The sequence below is a fragment of the Euprymna scolopes genome, chromosome 1, assembly GCF_053919585.1.
Source record: "Euprymna scolopes isolate OS-2025 chromosome 1, ASM5391958v1, whole genome shotgun sequence".
In the NCBI taxonomy this organism is placed as follows: Eukaryota; Metazoa; Mollusca; class Cephalopoda; order Sepiida; family Sepiolidae; genus Euprymna; species Euprymna scolopes.
In genome coordinates, this window is record NC_136482.1 from 133753522 (window position 1) to 133774476 (window position 20955).

Consider the following 20955-nt stretch of genomic DNA (forward strand, 5'->3'; position numbering starts at 1 on the left):
GAGTGGTTTCTGAAGAGCAACATCATGTAATATCTAGTAATAGCTCCAGATCAGGTGAACAACAAGACATACATTTTCATGTCTTCATCATTGTATTTTACCAAAAAATGACCAATAAAGTCAATACTCACTTGCTTAAATGGGTGAACAAAATTTGCTCAGTGAGTGGGCAGTTGAAGACCCGAGGGTGCTTTATATTGCAACAAATTGATTTTTTTACAAGTAATACAATTACAGAAAATTTTCTTTACTGATTGCCTCCCTTGGAGAATCCAAAAACCAGATAATCTCAACTTATAAAGAGTTGAATTGGTTCTCAGATGCAACAATTTAAATGTGCCTCTTTAATTACCAATTCTGTCAAACCATGATGTTTCCCCAAAGTAGAGGAAATTTAACTTCAAAGGAGTGATGTTGGAATTCTGTATATGTCCTTTAGTTCGCAACAGACCATTCTTATCGATAAACAAATGAAGCACAGCCTGATTTGAAGGTTGGTTCAAATATTCCAACTCGTAAGGAAATTCTACCCTCTACTTACAGGAAAAAAGCAACAATTTAGCTTTATAGCTGGTATCTGTGTGTCGGTGTCTTAACTTCACAGAACCACAAAAACTTTCTCTAGGACATTGATTGTCCCAGTCAATGATAAGAAATCAGAAATATTTATTGGTAAACCATTCTCGTCAGTACAGGGATCATTAGAGAACATACAGGATATATATTTTGTTGGTGTCACTAAGACAAGGCAGGGAGGACACAGACCAGTCGATGGTAAATTGATTTAATCAATTGGGGCTGTGTACTCAAAAATAGTATAATTGCTCAAACAAAACAGAAAGGCCTCGAGTCAATAAATCCACAGGAACATATTTGAACTGAGGGAGAGTTTTAAGTTCTAGGTCAATATCCTCCAGCATTTTTTATGCCCAGTACACGATTCTCCACAAAAATGTTCCTTTTAGTCCCTTTTCCATTTAAAACCCAAGATAGCACCAATGGAATATGGAATATGGAAAGGATATTGATAGGCTTCAAAACTTTCAGAACATTTGGAGCAACTTTAAGAGTGAGATAGATAGCTATAAATTCTAAGGTAGGAAGGGTCTTCGATTTAATGAGAGCCACTTTTGCCTTAGCGAATAACAGGGAGCATTGTGTTCCTTGTTTTAAATAAAGAGAAAACCTGCATGCAAGTTTAGATGTATTATAGAAGCAAATAAACTCCACCGAGAAGTCCTCCATCATCACACGTTTGGGGAACTCAAAATTACGTAACTTGTTTAATTCTTTAGCAAGTGTTTAACAAGAAGCTATAACATTTTCAGGAATCTCCTAATCCCAAAGCAAATTGCTTTTCCAGAGTTAACTAACAAGGATCTTGTCTTGAATAGTAACTGGAAGCAGTAAGGATAAAGATACTTGAAATTTGAGACAGAAGACCACGCTTTGTGTTGAATTCAGTGTCAGTCTAACTGTATCTAGATGAGGGGAATACCAATACCCCAGGATCTTTTCAAGGGTGGGAAGAGGGGAGGTAACATTAATTTTGTTCCGCAAGTTCGTACAGTTGGAGTTACAGGAGCAAAGCTCGAATCCTGCATCCCCCAATCTGTCACAGACAGTATTATAAACAGAAAGGAGTGCGTCATGATCACAACCAGTAGTGACTAAGTTGTCAACATAAAACTTGTTAGTAATTACAGAGGAAGATATATCTCTGCATAAAACTTGAGTATGTGGCTCAAAATGAAGGGGCTAGCATTGAAGCCAAAAATAATTGAGTTATACCTATAGGTATACAATTTCTCGCTTATTTTGAGAAAAAAAACAGAATCTGTTTTTGTCCTAATCGGTTCACAGGCAGATTTGCAAGAAATCCTTGCAAAAATCTCTGAAAAGGACAGTCATTTTTCCTGAAATCTAAGAGCTGGTCAAGCAGTTGTGTTGTCAAGTTTACTTCAGCATATACTGCATCATTAATGTACCCCACCCCTCGCCTTTTCAAGGAACAATTAAAAATGGGACAGATTTTTGTGGTGACACCAAAGCCCTCCTTTATAACAGGCCTATGAGGGATCCAACAATATTTTTCATACTCTTCAGGAGGAACAGAGAAAGGTTCGATGATACCAATTTGTTCATAATCTTCAAATACTTGTAAATATTCATTATATAAACCTTGTTTCTCTAAAGAATCTGCCACTCTTTCCATAATTTTTAGGGAAGGCACATAATTAGAATCTTCTCAAACTCCCAGGGCAGATCTACATAATGTTTCCCTGAAAATATTGGGTACCAAAAGGCCCTTAAGTTAATAAGAAAATTAATACGAGTCCGTCCTGCTTGAAATCTTTTCCCATACTGAGTTTTCAGTTGAAACATGCCCGCGCTCCGGGTGAAAATTCATATCAACCAATGAGAAAGGCTGTAATTAAAAACGTGTTAAATCAATTAACCAATGAAGAGACACGATTCAAGTTATGTAATTTCTCACAGTGTGTTTATTGTTCTATATCATGGTTCACACCTGGGGAGCAACCCTTCAAGAAACGTCTCCACTACATACACACACCAAGTCACACTCTCTGGCAAGTGATAGTAACATATTTTCTCCATTGGATTTCTACCTAAGTAAAGGGTGATGTGCAACAGCAGTAGTCACTACTATAAGAAAACAGCAATAAGCAATAGCCACCATTTACGATGTACTAACATTTCCAGCCTTTGCAAAGTGGTTTGGTCACACGATGATCAGCCTCCAGGGTGTAATAATTTTGAGCTAACTTTTAAAGGACTACATCAAGGCCTTTTGAAATTCATAAAGCAGCCATAGAGAGTTTCTAGGCACTAACAAAGAAAGACGCTTTCTCTCCTGCCTCTGTCAACTTGCTCCTGAGCACCGACTATCCTCCAATAGAAAGTATATTGCTCAAAGACTTCTATCATTCTAACTTTATTACTTACTAGATGGGGAGGGGGGGGGGTACCGGCGTTGCCCGGGTGTTTGGAGTTGTGTGTGTGTTAAAAAGAGGTGTAAAAGAAAAAAAGAAAGTTTTGGTCGGAAGGTCGGATTGACCCCAAAGCCTTGACGTGAAGGTGGAAACGAAAGGGAAAAAAAGCCAGTCACCTATCCATCTGGGCCACGACGGAGAGGAACTCATAAGGGTGTTATATGAATGTTTATGAAGTGAACTAAACAGGTGTGAGGAAGTCTGATCTAGTTTTGCAAGCCAAATCAATCGCGGACATACACAAGAAGAAGCAAGCGAACACACACAAACACACACTTTCGCTTTTATATATATATATATATATATATATATAGATGCCGCCCCTCCCTCTAGTTTAGCTAATATATGATGGGAGTAAATTTTCTGTAAATGCAAACAGCGGACTTTATTTTGTAAACGAAATAAACCGGTAATGATTTCTGTTGAATTTGTTCTGTTAGTGTTCAATCTGCTAAAGAAATGAAACTGGCAAGCAAAAGGACCCAAATATGTTTAATGTTATTTTTATCTGTCTGTTTTATGCGCGTAAAATTGAAAGAATTAATGGCAAAAACAAAAAAAAAATGGGGAAAAAAATGTAAGAAAGGGTGTTAAAAAATCATTTGTAGTTGTTTAGGGTCCAAGAAAAAGGGGGAAAAAAAAGGAAAAAAATTAAGGTAGTCCTGCATAATTGGACCCGAATTCGTGTGAATTCCTGTCAAGAATTGATCATGAGAGACCGGCGATCATCGGTGGAAAAAAAGTTTGTTTTGAAACCCCCAAGAAACTTACCGTGTAAAATGCAAAAATGTTTATGGTATTTTATTAATCTTTTTTATTTATTGTTGGGTTGTTTTCTGCAATAAAATCCAATAAACAAAACAAACTGCAAAAAATACAAATGGAAAAAAAAAAAAATAAATAAAACCAGAAAACTGACCGTGTATAATGAAAATATGTTTAATAGATTTTTTTTTTTTAATGTTGGTTTGTTTTCTGCAAAAAAAGTACTTTTTAACCATATAATTGTTAGGTGTAAGTACAACGGTTTGTTATGTGTTTAGTTTTGTTTTCTTTTTTTTATTGTTTTCTTTGTAGTCGCTTTTTACAAATTGGAATGTCGTCTGATTCCATATCGATAGCGTAGTAGTAATTGGGTTAATGAAACTCCCAGAAATTCAATGCATAGAAATAAAAAAATAAGTAATCCAAAAATAAGAAGTCAGCTCTTCCCCCCCCCCCACTATCACGAAAAAAATCAATGCAAACATAATAGAAGGAAAAATATACTAAATAAAATATTAAATCGAGTAATTGTTTTGACATGTGAAGAACGCTAGTGGCTGACTGGTAGAGTTTGTTCTAAAATCTGGAATCCAAGGTTACTTTGTTTCGTTTAAGTAACTCCTCGACTCGCCCCCCCCCAACCAAAAAGAAAAATAAAAGGTGGGGGAAAAAAGGAAAAAAATAAAAAAAGAAATATTAAAAATGGCATAAGTAACCCATAGAATAGCTGTAATCAAAAGTTGCGTTTCACCCTACAGTAAAATGCCAATCCATTTTTTGTAAGCAACTAAGAATTCAAACCGGTGTTTCCTCGTAAATTCCCCAGTGGATGCATCCACAGTGGTGTTAAGTGGTCGCGGGGGGAGTATGAATCTAATAGAGAGAAAAGATTTTACCACTTCCATTGATTGTAACAGATTTTGGCTGTGAACTCTCAGTGGAAAAAATATAGGATCTAAGATTACCGAGGAAGTGGATAGGTAATAGGCACACCAGAGATATTGTGCTGTCCGTGCATAATACATTCGCATGAAATGTCTTGATTTTTAATCCTATTAAGGTCAAACTCAGAGGCGAAAAATGAGTTCATTTTATTTATATAGATAGAAGAAGATAGAGAAGAGATTAGTACTTCCTTTACTATTTTAACTCTTGGCAACCTACACCCAACAATGTATGTAACTTCAATAAATACATAAATACACTGGAAAAGTCTCTTCTGATTAGTGTTTACTAGTTTTAAAATAAGCAAACAAACTTATCTGTTTTTCAGAATAACAGAATATTTTTAAGCTGGTAAACATTAATAACAAGAGACTTTTCTGGGGAATTCATTGTGAAGCAGAAGAGTCAGCTGACAAAGAATATAACTTGATTTTAACCAGTTTATAAAAGGGCTTTGTTTTCCTTTCATTTGACGACTATTTTGTTGTAAGTTATTATAGAGGTTCATCCTATTGTTGATAGGAACATTAACTCCTGTAGACATAACCACCAATTTGGCGACTGTAATAATGAGTAATTTGTATTATTTGGACAATTGTTCTCATATGCCCTCTTCCCACGTTTCTTCAGGTTTGTCTTACTATACACACAGAATTGAAAAAGTTGTCAAAAAACAAATATATAACAAATAAATATTATCAAAGGCAAGATAAATTACTTTTCTACCTAACTGGATAATTTTTTAATGTCACGGTAACATATATTGAGCAAGTTTCTAACAGTATTTTGTTTAGTTTTTTATGTTTAACTCATTTTCCTAAACTTACCGTGTTCAACAGAGAGTATGGCACCATTTTAAATTTTCCAATACTGTAAGCAATTCTGCAGAAATAAGCAACCATTTTATTGGATGGTCTCTCCACCCACGGATTTGTTTTAACCAATCAGATTGCATATTATAACTGGCTGCCGAAAATGTTTCTCAGCGCCAAAATTCCTTTTCAGATCAGAATGCAGAAAGACATAGCGTTGGAAAGACATGGATTTCTCACTCGAATTGAGGTAGCGAAAATACTTTGCTGCTTTGAGACATTTTAATGCCCAAATGTAGAGCGGAACTTTATTATTGCAATTACCAATACCCTTAAGTAGGGTGAATTTTTATTTGCACATTTGTGCTTCAATTTGATGTCTGTCTAGACGAATTTAAAGTCTACTGTTTGACTTGCCATTGGACAGTTTTCCACATGGACTCCTCGTGTATGCTCTGCTAGCAGCCCGACTTGGAAGTCAATTCAACATATCCAACCTAAGCACTACTAGGTGTATCATTTTTTGGGAATTTTTGACACCCCTAATACGAAACTGCGAATAAAATATAAAACACTCGTAATTTCTCTTTTAAAAGTGAGTTGTTTATTTTCTTTATGGAATATACTTCCAAAATAAACTATTAAAGTTGTTTAAAAAATAATAGAAATATTATTTAAAAAAAAAACAGTGTTTACAAAGTCTGGTGCGTCTTCATGCAGCCATTTTTTTTTACGTAATGAAATCAATTGAATTTTATGAGTTAATTTTTTTTCAATTTTGAAAATTTAAAAATCTATCAAAATTTTTCTATTGGTTCAATTTTTACGATATCTTCAGGGTCAATGTGAAATTTTATGCTCTTTCCAATAAACTGAATATAATATTTTAGAAAAACGTTTTTTTTTTTAATTTACTCCCCACCATTTTGAAATGTCTATTAAAATTTTAATAATTAATTTACTCACTAAAGTTCTATGTATCACAAATTGAAGATAAAAGGTCAATAAATAATATATTGTAAATTAAAACAAAAAAAGAAGTGTTTTTTTGGAAATTTACCTGTAAAGTCCAAAGTGTAAAACTTTTTTTTTTTTTAAAAGCCACGTTGATTTTTTTTTTTTTAATTGGAAGCCTATGTTCTGCTTATATTGTCCAGTAAGTATTGGACGCTGACGACAATTTTTTCTATTTCATTCAGTGTTTTCTTTCTTTTAGATATTAAAAAAAAAAAAAATTCACTCGATAAAGTAGAATTAAAATATATTAAATCAAAAATTTATGTATTTCTTTGAGAAAAGAAAAAAAAATCCTTGACTGTTTTTTTTTTTAAAGGCAAAAACTTATAAGTAAAATTTGACTAGTTTCCAACTATGGGAGCACATTTCTTCACGCACAAGGCTAGACGGCTAATATGAATGTGCGGTTTTTACTTCTTTCTGTCTATCCATAGTTCTAAACCAGTACTTCCAGTGTTTCAATAAGAATGTAAAAGTGCTTACGTAATGGCGCCTTTTTCAAATAGTCGTTTAAAAAATTCTTTTATTTAAAAAATACATGGAATTTAAAAAATAAATATGGATAAATTCTTAACAATGAAGAATGGAACTACACATTGAATAGTATTTTTTTTATAGGTAAGTGATTTTTTTGGAATTTATACCAATTTTTTATAATCGAAGTAAGTAAAATTTTGTTGATTTTCTTCAAATCTTTTTTAAAGAAAACCGATTAAAAAAAACAAATATTGCATAATTTGCTATTAAACCTGTTATTTTTTAAAAATTTGGTCTTTGCTCCTTTAATTGAAAAAACAAATTAGGGTTTGAATTACATTTTTCAAGTAGTTATAAGCTTGTAAAGATAGGAGGTCGAATTATTCAAGTTTTTTACACGCATTCTTAAGGTCGGTTTCTGACACTGTTAACGCCCTACTTCGTCAGCGGGAATTCTACCCAGCCTTTATCGAAGATAAACTATTATTCCGTTCGGGAATGTTACCAGCTCATAGTGGCAGATAACTGAAGATGACGCATCTTTTGCAACATGGACCTTTTTACTTTAATAAAATTTACGTTGAAGTTTCAAGGTGAGCTTGTTGAAATTCTGTATTGTTTTCTTCCATTCTGCCAAGGGCAAAAACCTTGCGAGAGAAATCTCACAATACATCGGTAAACACTGTATGTTTTTCGAGCTGAATAAACATGTTACATTAAATAAAAACACTCAACAATGGTACTCATGCACTAGGTGTGTCAGAAATTTCGTGAAAAATAGTGAATAATTCCACCCTGTGTCCTCGAAAAATGTAATTCAAGTCCTATTTTTTTTTTTCAATTAAAGGAGCAAGGACCAAAGTTTCATTAAAAAAAACAAAACAAACAAACAACGTGTTTTTTTTTTTAAAAAAAGGTTTTAAACTTCGGACTTTACAGGTAAATTTCTGAAAAACATTACTTTTTTTGTTTTAAATTTGAATATATTATTTATTGACCTTTTCTCTTCAATTTGTGATATATAACACTTTGGTGAATAAATTAATTATTTACTTTTTAATAGACATTTCAAACTGGGAGGCGTGAATTATTCTACCCCCTGTCTTTCCAAGCTTATAACTACTCGAAAAATGTAATTCAAGCCCTAATTCTTTTTCAATTAAAGGAGCAAGGACCAAGGTTTCATTAAAAAAAACAACAACAAACAACGTGGTTTAAAAAATAAGGTTTTAAACTTCGAACTTTACAGGTAAATTTCTAAAAAAACACTACTTTTTTTAAAAAAATTTGAATATATTATTTATTGACCTTTTGTCTTCAATTTGTGATATATAACACTTTGGTGAGTAAATTATTTACTTTTTAATAGACACTTGAAAATGGAGGGGGGGGCGTGAATTTAAAAAAAAAACGTTTGTCTAAAATATTATATTCGGTTTATTGGAAAGAGCATAAAATTTCACATTGACCCTGAAAATATCGTAATAGAATCAATAGAAAAATTTTGATAGATTTTTAAAGTTTAAAAATTGAAAAATATTGAGTTCGTAAAATTCATTACTGTTTTTTAAAAAATAAATATTTCTATTACTTTTAAAACAACTTTAATAGTTTATTTTGGAAGTATAATCCATAAAGAAAATAAACAACCCACTTTTAAAAGAGAAATTACGAGTTTTTTTTAATATTTTATTCGCAGTTTCGTGTTGGGGGTGTCAAAAATTTCTACAAATGCTGAAATAGCGTTATTATTTAAAAAGCCATTCTTAATATGGGGAGGTGAGGGAGGGTAGTTTGTACCTATTCTGTACCTTACAATTGAATAAAAAACATATCATAAAACTTTAATTAAACTCGGAAATACGATTTTAAAAATAGTGCGGATCAGTAAATTTGCACTAAAACTTATCCTGTTAGGTTAGAAAAGTAACTTATTTTGCCTTTGATAACATTTATTTGTTAAATATTTGTTTTCGGACAGCATTGTCGAATCTATGGGTACAATAATACAAACCCATAATATGTTTAGCAGTAGCACTTACCTGTCACCTTTATTAAGTAATTTGTTCAGCATTTTTGACTGCTTAATACTATTTTGTGTCAAGCTGTTGTAAAATAGTCTCTTTGTTAATTCTAGACACCGATATGTTCTCTTAAAAACTAAAATCCGAAACAGCGAAGACATTTCTCTATTTGGTAGGTCTGAAGTTAAACAAAAGTCGCTTAGAATTTTTTTTTTTTTTTTTTTTTTTAAAATAAATACTTGTGTACATATTCTTAAGCGGCCCTACCAGTATAAATACCAGTTCGAATCATCTCCCTTGAATATCTCTTTCTCTCTACATTACTTGTTTTTGTTGGAGAACGAGCGACGTGGAGATTATGTCTAGTCGGGCACTACGTCGACTACAAGAGGATATCATTCCTACACCCAGAGACAACATCGATGATGATGAAGAGGATACATTCATACCATTAACAGCAAACCGGAAGAAAAATAAGAAAAAAGCTTTTGCTGCCAATCCCTTTGACTTGGTTCGTTACATGATTCACTTATTTACTGTAATATCACTAATTAAGATGGAATTGTAAACTTTTGTCCTTATCAGTGGAAAAATAAATGAGATTTTTTTTTCTGCTATTACACCTTAACAGACTGGAATATATGGAAAAATTATAAAGTAAACTATATATATATATATATATATATATATATATATATATATATATATATATATAGGCGAGGCTACTCCAAGTTCGCAGCACTAGTGTCAAATAAACAATTTTGGGTTTGTATTACTGTACACATAGATTCGAAAAAAATTGTCAAAAAACAAATATATAACAAATAAATGTTATCAAAGGAAAGATAAGTTACTTTTCTACCAAACTGGATATATTTTTCGTGTTTTTATTCAATGTAACATATTTATTCAGCTTGAAAAACATACAGTGTTTACCGATTTATTGGAAGATTCAAGATGGCGCCCGACTCTCTCTTTAACACGGTAAGTTCGAGAAAAGGTGTTATAAATAATAAACTAGACAAAATACTATTAAAAACCCGCTCAATATATGTTACCGGCGTGACATAGGTTGACATATAATCGGCGATTATATGTCAACCTATGTCACGGTAACGTAACATATATTGAGCGGGTTTTTAATAGTATTTTGTCTAGTTTTTTATTTATAATACCTTTTCCACAATTACCGTGTTAAAGAGGGAGTCAGGCGCCATCTTGAATTTTCCAATAAATCGGTAAACACTGTATGGTTTTCGAGCTGAATAAACACGTTACATTGAATAAAAACACGAAAAATATATCCAGTTCGGTAGAAAAGTAACTTATCTTGCCTTTGATAACATTCATTTGTTATATATTTGTTTTTTGACAACTTTTTCGAATCTGTGTGTACTCCACAAATGCTAAATAACAATGCCAAAAATAATTACGCGATTTTTTTTTTTTTTTTTTTTTTTTTTGCATCTGGCACTGCTGGCTGCGGACTTCGAGTTGCCTATCTTCAGATTTACCACATATATATATATATATATATATATATATATATATATATATATATATGAGAGAGTGAGTGTGTGTGTAGAGAGGGGACACTTCCTTCACTATAAATGTAAATTTAACGTAAAATGAATACCCACTTCTTGACCAGAGTAAGACAGATCAAGTGATCATCTTTGTATTTCACAAATAGGGTTAAATGTAATACGATGGGATAGGGTCCCAAAATTCAGCCTCGTTCGAGAAAGGTTCATGTGGTACTGTTATTGGTGTCAAGGCAGAACCTTTGAGTAAACGCGGCAAAATACCGAATGTTTACGCATGGATATAAACAGTATGAGCAAATTTTTGAAAAAAAAAAAAAAAAAAATCGGTAAGACACTATGACAGTGGACGCTCGCTGCAGTCTGCACACACGCGGGTTTCTGTAAATGTCGGCGCGTTCGCGTTACTTACGGAAAAAACGGTTAAACTGCAGAAGCACCTGAATACGCAAGTTTTATAATTGAATACCTCCCCCCCCCCAAAAAAAAAGAACGAAAAACATGTGGTAAATATGAAGAACACTCCACCCTCGAAAATTTCTTTAAAATTACCATTTTGTAGGTTTTTCAGGGGAGGGGCACTGACAACGAAAATAACGTCCAAAATTACGGCAAACGAGTAGTTTCCAAGATATGAAGAAATGTTAGTGGCCAAAAAGTGGGGGGGGGGGTTCACTTGTCTATAATAGTTTAACGTAAAATGGACACCCACCTTATGGGCACATTTGGGGGGGGGGGTAAGCAACGTACAATGAACACAATTTAACGTAAAATACCACTAACGTTTAAAATTCCAGGAAACAAGTAGTTTCCAAGATATGAAGAAATGCTAGCAGTGTCAGAAACCGACATTAAAAATGCGTGATAAAAAATTGAATAATTCGACCTCGTATCTTTCCAAGCTTAATTCAAACCCTAATAATTTTTTCCAATTAAAGGAGCAAAGATCAAATTTAAAAAAAAAAAAAAATAGCAGGTTTAATAGCAAATTATGCAATATTTGTTGTTGTTTTTTAATCGGTTTTCTTTAAAAAAGATTTGAAGAAAATCAACGAAATTTTACTTACTTTGATCATAAAAAATCGGTATAAATTCCAAAAAAATCACTTTTTTTTTTTACACAGGCATCACTACATTATCAAGGCCAAGAGGCCACTCAAGGATAAGGGTTAAAGAGTGTACAGTAGAAATTGGAAAATATAGTAATCATTAGTAATTAAAATTCGGTAAATTTGTTAACTTATATGGAACAGCTCATCAAGAACTTATTTATGTTAGACTTGAAGACAACCATATTGTACTCAGCCGGAAAGCAGGAAAACGGAAGACAATTCTACAGGCGCGCAGTTCTAAGAAAGCTTTGTTCATGGAATCTATGTTTAGGTTTAGGCACAGATAAAGAGTGGGGAGAATTATTGATAGTGTTTTCAGCTAGACGAGTGTTTCTTGTGAAAGTTTGGCAAGGGGGGACCATAGACTGAAGCTCAGTTGAACACTTTCCATGAAAATAACGATACATCAGAGACAAACTCGCAACATCTCTTCTGTGAGATAGAGGTTGCAGGGAAGAGAAAAGGACATCTCCTACGAGGCTATGAAGTCTATTTTGAACTCTATCAAGGCAGGACAAGTTCTAGCACTTCTGCCCAGATGTGGCGACAGTACTCCATCCTTGGACGTACTTGGCTCATACAGATAGAGAATTGCATCAGCAGTGAGATATCTACTGGATCGATAGAAAGATCCCACCATTTTTCCAGCGGCCCTGGCAACAGATTTGATGTACGTGTTCCATTTAAGAACAGGAGTAATTGTCAAGCCCAGAAACTTGTCAAAACTTGAAGCCTCCTGAAGACGAGAGCCATTCATTTCAATTGATGCCAGATGTAGATCAGAATGTTGATGATGTAAAGAGAGAAGCTTGGTTTTAGATGCATTAAAAGTAACCAGCCACTCCTTTCCCCATTGTACCATGTGCTCAAGATCAGAGGAGAGAAAATCAGAGAGAACTTGGTCATTTACTGTCTTAGATGTGCTACCATAAATAGTAGTGTCATCAGCATAAATGTCTACAAATGCTGTAAGGATGTGATTTGGAAGATCATTAATGTAGATCAGGAAAAGAGTTGGGCCCAGGATGGACCCCTGAGAGACACCAGCATTAATACTGTGAGCTTCTCAGAATAATCAATGACCATTCTCTTTTTCTTATTATCGGATTTAACCACGAGCACTTTTGCGCTCCAGGGGGAGTTTGAGGTTTCGATGATCCCCTCCTTTAAAAGGCGCTTAATTTCTGAGTCAATAAACTTGCTATCACTTGAGCTATAACGTCTAGACATGGTGGTAATCGGTTTGCAGTTCTTATTTATATTAGCAAAAAGTTCAGGCGGTTCCATCGAAGCCACAGCGAGTCCACAAATCTCAATAGGAGTTGAACTCCCACCGTACATGAAGGTAACGCTTTCATGTTTACTTTGAAAATCCAGTCCGAGAATCACATCACAACAAAGGTTATTTAAAACTGACAGTTTCTGGTTGGGATACATACGTTTGTTAAAAAGTATGTTAGGAAAACAAGCACCTACCATTTTGGATGAGAGGTCAGACGATGCCGTCGAAATTCTCAAGTCTGAATCTGTTATTTTTAAATCCAGATCCTCAGCAACTTTGGTATGAATAAAGCTGTCCATTAGTGTTCTTAATGGCTGACCCAAAATGTGGATTTCTACGGTGGATCTCTGTAGGGACGATGGAACTGCCGAACTTTAACTTATAGAGGCTAAGGTTGGATAATGGACCGAGGCAGAAGTTGATATAGTAGTATTATTTGATTTGCAGCATTTTGCAAAATGCCCAATCCATTTACATCGATGACAAACACTCGATTTCACTAGACATCGTGATTTTGAGTGTTTATAATTTCCACAGTTCCAACATTTAATTTCTGTTCTAGCAACATTTAGGGTTATTTGATTAAAATCCAAGTCTGATGTCTCTTCCTTCCCGAGAGCTGCAGCGGTTGGTTCCTGGTATCGTGCTGGTGAATACAATTCCATATTCCTCGTTGCATTGTCCAGCGCTCGTGCCTGGTCAAACGTAGTGTCCAGGTCGAGCGTTTTATTTTCCAACAAATGCTGGCAAATGGTATGGGACTGAATTCCGGCAATAAAGGCATCCCAAATCGATTCATTAGCGTATATCGCCGTGCTGACGTCCCTAAAATTGTAGTCCTTGCTAAGGACTTGTAATGCCCGAAGATACTTGTCCAGACTTTCTCCCGGTTGCTGACGCCTCGTGGCGAGTAGGTGCCGTGCGTATATCTCGTTTTTTGGTTTGATAAAGAATTCCTCCAGTTTGAGACAGGCTTCTTCATAATTTTCGCGATCACTGACATATTCGAAAATATCCGGTGAAATAAAATTTATCAGGACCGACAACTTGTTGAGATTTTTCTGAGGTAGTGCCGCTAAAAAATATTTGAACGTAGCAAGCCAGTGCTTAAACTCTTGCTCAGCATTAGATGAATTAGGGTTTACGTCCAATCAAGAAGGCCTCAGGGCACGATTCATTTTTAAAAACTTTTACTTTTTTTTTTTTTTTTTTTTACCCTTTTGTGCTAATAAAATCGTTGTAAGTAAAACAAATACTGTATACCCTTTAAATAAGGTTTTTATTAGCACAAAAGAACGATATGTCGGGTCCAATATCAACACTATAAAGTAACATGGCAGACACTATTGGAGTAGTATACAGAGCTAGCGCTTCGTCAGGGAGAGTACTATTGGGAACTTTCATATCCATACAAAACACAATGCAACAGAAACACAGGTAGTTCCGAGTGCTTGAGTTAAAACAAGATGACTGACATGATGGTTTCTATCTTTGGAGTCTAGATAATCACTAAAAACTCAAAAATGAAACTATACTGGTAGAAATCCACCCAATAAATGTTATCGTGATATTTGAGTGGGTTTTCACCAGTATTTTGTTTAATTTTCTATTTAAAAGCGATTATCAAGACTCCAAACAAGTGATCATGTCTGCCACTTTTCTTGTTCTCGGATAATACTAGACATGACTTATTTTTTGAACTGAAAAAAACGCTTTAAAATTAATACACTAAAAATATATCCAGATAGGTAGAAGAGTAACTTCTCTCGCCTTTGATAACATTTATTAGTTATTTGTCAGTTTAACTCTGTACTCTTCTGCCATGAAGACCTGAAAGGCGAACAAGGTGGTGATTGAATGAAAGTCGTCACCATACATAAAAGTTCCGACTTGTTTCTTTTCAGTATTGACATATCAGAATATAAAAAAACTTTTAAATATGTCCATTTATTTTTTACAAAATATGCTTATTTATTGTTATATATATTTTTGATACATTTAAGAATTCCAAAAACATGCATATTTTAACAGAAATGAATAAATGATAACATTTCCAAGATAACTTAATGTTCCAAAAATCAAAAAATATTAATAATGCAATTTTAAACTACATAATAAATAATCCAGCATAAGATGTTGCTGGAAAAATTTTGGTGTTTGTACAAAGAAAGATGACGGATTAAACGAGGGAGATAAATCAGTTTAACAAACAAAAAATTAATAATTAAAAAAAATCAGTTCCGAAATATTTAGTACTGTAGGAATTATTTTATGTCAAGATGGGAATTTTAATTAACATGTCCGATGCTCTCTGTTGAATTTAGCCGTGTTCTATTGGACCTCATGGCCCTAAAAAATTGGTAACAACTCAAACAGGCTGAATACTAAAGATGAAAAGTTCACAATGAAAAGAAAAGAAAAGGTCCGTAATGCGGTTGTAGACATTCTGTTTTATAAATATGCCTAATTCGTAGGTTTTTACAAATATGTTCTATACTTCATCCATGGCTGAGATCTGAAGTATAGAAGGCACTAATGTTAGTGCCCAAGTCTCCTTCTTAGAAGGCATAATAAAAATGAGTCCTTCCTCCTTAGTGTACAGAATAGTTACAAAATACCATTCCTTCCTCTCCCCATGTTAAGAATGACTTTCTAAATAATGTTATTATTTCAGGATGGTACAATAAGCACCAATTTAGTTAAACAACAAACAACAGAAACAGTACTTTAATTGAATTAATTAAAATTTTAATAATTTCCAGTCTTGTTATTGTAAATTTATATAAAAATGTTTTTTTTTAAATAATCTACTTAATTAACAAACAATAATTAAAATTTTAATAATTTCCAGTCTTGTTTTTGTAAATTTATATCAAAAATATTTTTTTAAATAATCTACTTAATTAACAAACAATAATTAAAATTTTAAATCTGAATTATGCCCCCTGTTTCTGCAATCTTGTTTTTAAAAAATCAATTTGTCACTTTTCTTTGTACAAGCACTCAAATAAAATATAATTATTAAAATTTATTGTTTGAACAGTCATTATTGGAATCCATGTTCTGAAATTGCATTGACTCCTCCTGATGTGCAATCTTCAAACTGAAACCAAAAAAAAGTTTTCCCATGATATTAATGTGCATGCGAAGTGCCAAAATTATATACAAGTTTTAAATATTGTTTTCTGGTGCTTATGCAGTTTGGCAAAGATATTAAAAAAATGGAGATAAAGAAAAATCTCTTATATACGAGCCTTTTATGGAATGAAGATCTCATAAAAAAGTCACTTAATTTAATCAAGTAATTTTTTTTTTAAAAGAGAAAAATCAAATTTTAGTGAGACTCCTCACGCACAACACAGCCATCGTGGCAATTTCAGCTACAAAGAGAAAGAGGGGGGGGCAGAGGAGATAACTCTATCTAATTCTTAAAGTCTGTCAAAACGCATATGATGTTCTAATAATTTTAATAAATTTTGAAAAGAAAGAAAAAAGGAATACCTAAAATTATCAAAAATTGTAAAAAATAATCTTGTCACATTTTGGCAAATTTCAAAAATATATTTTAAAAATCTGAGAAAATAGTTCTTTTCAATTTATCTAGAAGTAAACATAAAAAATATAACGGTATAAATCCCCCCCCCCCCAGATCATTTGGTCAGAATTCCAGAAGAAAAATAGAAAAACAAAGAAAGGGAATTTCATTTTAAGAAAGAATTTAACTTCTGGACAACACTATTTATTGGAACATTAATGTTGTGGTGGCACACATTCATTTGCATATGTGGATAGTAATTACACATAAATAGGAAGACTCAGTTAGTCTGAGTGTGTGTTCACCAGAAGCCACCGAAGGCCGCCGAGAGCAGATATGTTTCTCCAGCAAAGACTCTCTTATTTGACACCATTATGTAAATATCCTGTAAATATACCTTTTCCTAATACACTTCTTATTTGATCTACCTTTGGTTGTTGAGTCGTCATTTGTATTGCTTTCTACGTTACTTGTTTCAACCTGCAAACTTAATAATTAAAATTGACCAATCTTGATTTTATATTAAACTCTGTGGCCAGTAAGCACTACCACAGATTTATTCATTGAGGTAACTTTTAATATTGGTTTACTCGTTACAGTACCAAATTAAATTTTTTTCACATTTAGCCAGTGCTCTAACTTTTTGCAACTTGGGTCGATCCTAAGAAACTGTACTTATGTCCTGATGACTGCCTGCTCCAGTGAAGGTTAAGAGTAATCTTTGGTTCCAGCCAATATCTAAAGTTTCTACACAGTCTCTGAGGTGGTACAGGGCCTTGATAGCTTTTTCCAGCAGATCGCCTTGCATCAAGATTAAGTGGCATTGAGGAGAATGAGGAAGTGCATATTCATCTGATGATCCTCTCCATCGTCAACACATTTATGGATTTTCTTTTGCTCCTAACTAAAATTTCTAATTCCTCCTCCTCATCTCTTTCTCACTCATGAAAATGATGGGACAGAGATTCAAACTTGAGCACATGCTATTCATGAAGTTATTAATAAAACTGATACACAATTTTTCCTTATCAAATTGTAGCAGGCCATGAGAGAGAAAGGAGGAAAAGCAAGTCTGTGCATCCCTTTTTTATAAGGCAGATCAGGATGCTCCCTAGCATCACAACAAGAGGAGAAAGTTTTCTGTTATCTAGTGGTATGTTTGTGTAATTGTTTAAGAAGGGAGTTACTGTTGCAAATACTTTTTGAATTTACTATATAAACTTAGTTTGACAAAAATAATTGTGGCTCCAGGAAAGAATTATTGATGAACCATAGTGTAACATTATACACGTTTACACACAAGTTGCATACACAGATACTCAGGATCCAACACATTGTAGACTCAGTCGCAAAGGAGATAGCAAATAGGAAAAAAACTTCAATTTGCTATTTCAGGTTTTAACAAAATACCTTTATTCCTTGTTTTCCCGCCAAGTGTGACTTCTCGTTATCGCTGTGACATCACCCATGTCTCTAACAAGATTGTCTTCTCTAACGTATTCATTGGTCTGTGCACACATTCATTTTATTTTCTTTTTCTTTACTGTTACATCATTTCGCACACAGCTCAGCATTGGCATAGTCACCATACTCTTGTTATGCACTTCATAAATTAAAAAAAAATTTTTTTACAAAAATTTAAAACCTGCTTCAAGACAAATAAAAACAAAAAAAACCCTGGAAAGTCCACACAAAAACATGAATGTAAAATGTCTGAGTGCATAGTCCATTCAATCCTTTTATTTTACCATTTTTTCTTTATTCCTTTTTCTTTTGCATTTGTGTAGCAGAACTGAAACAACAAAGTTAAAAAAAAAAAACAGAATAGCATAACTAGCTGGAAGGCAAGGCTAGAAGTGTAAGCATGCTCAGACAGTTTCTGTCACGAATTCTATATGCAAATTTACGAGCTGAGTTAGGTGTATATATTAAGTGATCTTAGCAGTTGGGTTCATTAGTTTCTTTTTAGACTTTTGTAGTTGAGTATTGCTGTAATGTGAAGTGGAGGAAGAGATTACCAATTTGCGATTAAGGCCGTATTAGAACTATCACGTTCAGACAAAGCAACATTCAGCTAATCTTCGAATTCAGTGGCGTGGCAACGGACACTCCAATAATGGAATGGTTGGAAGATCTAGAGTTGACTTGTGAGCTGTGTAAAATAACCAAGGTGGACTGAGTTCTGCCATTACAATTGAAAAGCGCAGCTGGGGGAAACATACTTATCCTCAAAGGCATGTTTGATTTCCTCAATATCATTCCGTTCATAATTCTATAGAACACTCATTTGCGGCTTTTGAATTATTCATCACTCACTACCTCTGTCCAGGAGAGACTGCAGGCAAGTTGTTGACAGACTTGCAATGGCTAGTAGGTGAAATGCTGCCATTTAACAACTGGAAAGTGCCCAACCAACTTCAATGCTAGCTAACTTTAAGGGTCCCACACTGGTCCAGTCATGAGGGACCGATAGCATCCAGAATCCACCAGTATTATACGCTTCTTCTCATTAACAATGATTTCTATCACATGGAGCGTCCATTTTAATTTGAATGGGTAGAGAGTAGCGCTGACGTCTCGCACCTGTTTCTGTTTCCCAGATAGTCTCTTGCTAGGTGCCCTGTTTTGTTGCATGGTTGATCTCTCTCTGGTTGCTACCACTGCCACACTGCATGCAGTTTCTTGTCAGATGGTTCTGACCCCCAGCATCTGAAGAAGTTAACACAACCACTCCCGCTGCCCCTGCCAGGTTTTAGTGCATAGGTTGTACTGCAGCAGTAAGATCCTCGACCTTGTTGCCCACCAATATGGTGCCTACTCGTTCAAGCAATTCTTTTAATGATAGATTATCGATAACCACAGAAGCCTACTGACATGGTACTGTAGCCCACCAGTGACAATGAGTTCTCAACCCAGAGTAGCTGCAGTGTTCATGAAAAGGAGAGTAGTGGATGTGTCAAAAGGCTGGGTTGACAAGGTGACTGATGGTCTTTTAGTGACAATGATTGAAGATATAGCTGCAAAAGTGCACCAAGAAGACCCAGTGTTAGGAAAGTATGTGGAAGGTTCTGAGCTAAATGTGTGGGTTGATGCAAGCTCCTTAGTCACTAAAGTATCACTGGAGCATAATGGAGCTGCTGTGGAGGATGTAAACTAAAATTGCGAAAAATGCCAGTTGATTGACCCACCATCCACATGTTGGCCAAATGTTAATAACACTTGGTTTCGGGTGGGAATGGATGTAACCCTCTGCCAAGTTAAACACTACCTCATTGACTGAGAGTCCACATGGTTCTGCCGTCATTTGGGCCACTTAGAAATCCAGTTTTACAAGTGTGTAGCACTAGCAGAAATATTTTTCAGCAATTATATAGCATTTCGCAGTAGTCTTTGAGAACTTTTTGAGTGAATTGGGTGTCCAACTGCACTTACGTTGTGCATACATCCTCTCTGGTAATGGCATTTTGGAGCGGTGTCATTAAAGTGTGAAGCGAATTGTGGCAAGAAAACAGTATCCATAGTGGAAGCAATCTATTGGTACAATGTCACCCTCAAGTACTGACTGTCCCAGCTTACCTGATTCATTACTACTGTGTTCGACTGAAGGGTATTAATGCACTCATCTAGGCAAGCCGAAACAGCAGCAGAATAGATACAATGTGGGTGATCGTATCTAGGTGAAGACTGCAGTTGGGTTGTGCACCACCCCTTATACATGCAGACATGTCACAGGAGTGAAAAGCTCGCAGAATGTTCTTGTGGACAGGATGCCCCACCATGTAAGGGACTTGTCCCGTCATGGTCCTGGATACTACAAAATGCGAAAGTGACAGTGAGTTCTCAACCCAGAGTGCAAGGTTGATTACTATCAAAGCATGCAGCGATTTCTCTGAAGAAGACGACACATCTGCACCAAATAATACTGCTCCAAATGAGTCATCCGAGGAGTAAGGTGAGTACCTTTACCTTGAAGGAATTCTAGACAAAGAAAACCAACTCCGAGTTGTCATCTTTTTAATTATCAGATCACTAGAGAGTGTAGCAGAACAACAAAATTTAAAAAAAAAAAAACAGAGAAACACAGAATGGCTTACTTGAAGATTCGGAAATCAAGGATAGAAGTATGAGCATGTTCAAACTACAATTTATAGTCTCTGTCATGAGTACTATATGCAAATATGTTCTATATGCAAATATACCAGCTGAGTCAGGTGTATATATTAAGTGATTTTTGAAGTGTGCAAAGAGGAGGAAGAGATTACCAATTTGCAACTATTTGTAAAAGAAAAGGAATTCCAACATACTTCTTCAAACATTTAAAGACGAAAGGGGAAAAACTCAATTAACTGTTTCAATAGTGAGAATGTATTTTTTTCAGAAATTGTCTGAATTGGTGGCAAAATATTTCAGCTTTGTTGTTCAAAATCA

At 34.4% G+C, this 20955-nt stretch overlaps 2 protein-coding genes across 6 annotated transcripts in view; one reads left to right on the forward strand and one right to left on the reverse strand.

The window, feature by feature from the left end:
- The window catches only part of LOC145270737 (uncharacterized), a 43375-nt gene extending 34064 nt beyond the window's left edge, over positions 1 to 9311 (reverse strand). The window contains exon 1 of one of the 2 annotated variants that reach the window (XM_080126413.1): positions 9073 to 9311. In XM_080126413.1, coding sequence (XP_079982539.1) covers positions 9073 to 9215 — 143 coding nt within the window. In that variant the 5' untranslated portion in view covers positions 9216 to 9311. The remainder of the gene's footprint in view (positions 1 to 9072) is intronic. The other variant, XM_080126370.1, reaches the window with a different exon arrangement.
- An 8-nt stretch (positions 9312 to 9319) lies between these two features.
- LOC145270457 (ribosome quality control complex subunit TCF25-like) overlaps positions 9320 to 20955 on the forward strand; it is a 178181-nt gene continuing 166545 nt past the window's right edge. Inside the window, exon 1 of one of the 4 annotated variants that reach the window (XM_080126184.1) lies at positions 9320 to 9565. In XM_080126184.1, the coding sequence (XP_079982310.1) occupies positions 9413 to 9565 (153 nt within the window). In that variant the 5' untranslated portion in view covers positions 9320 to 9412. The remainder of the gene's footprint in view (positions 9566 to 20955) is intronic. The other 3 variants (XM_080126134.1, XM_080126299.1, XM_080126240.1) reach the window with 3 other exon arrangements.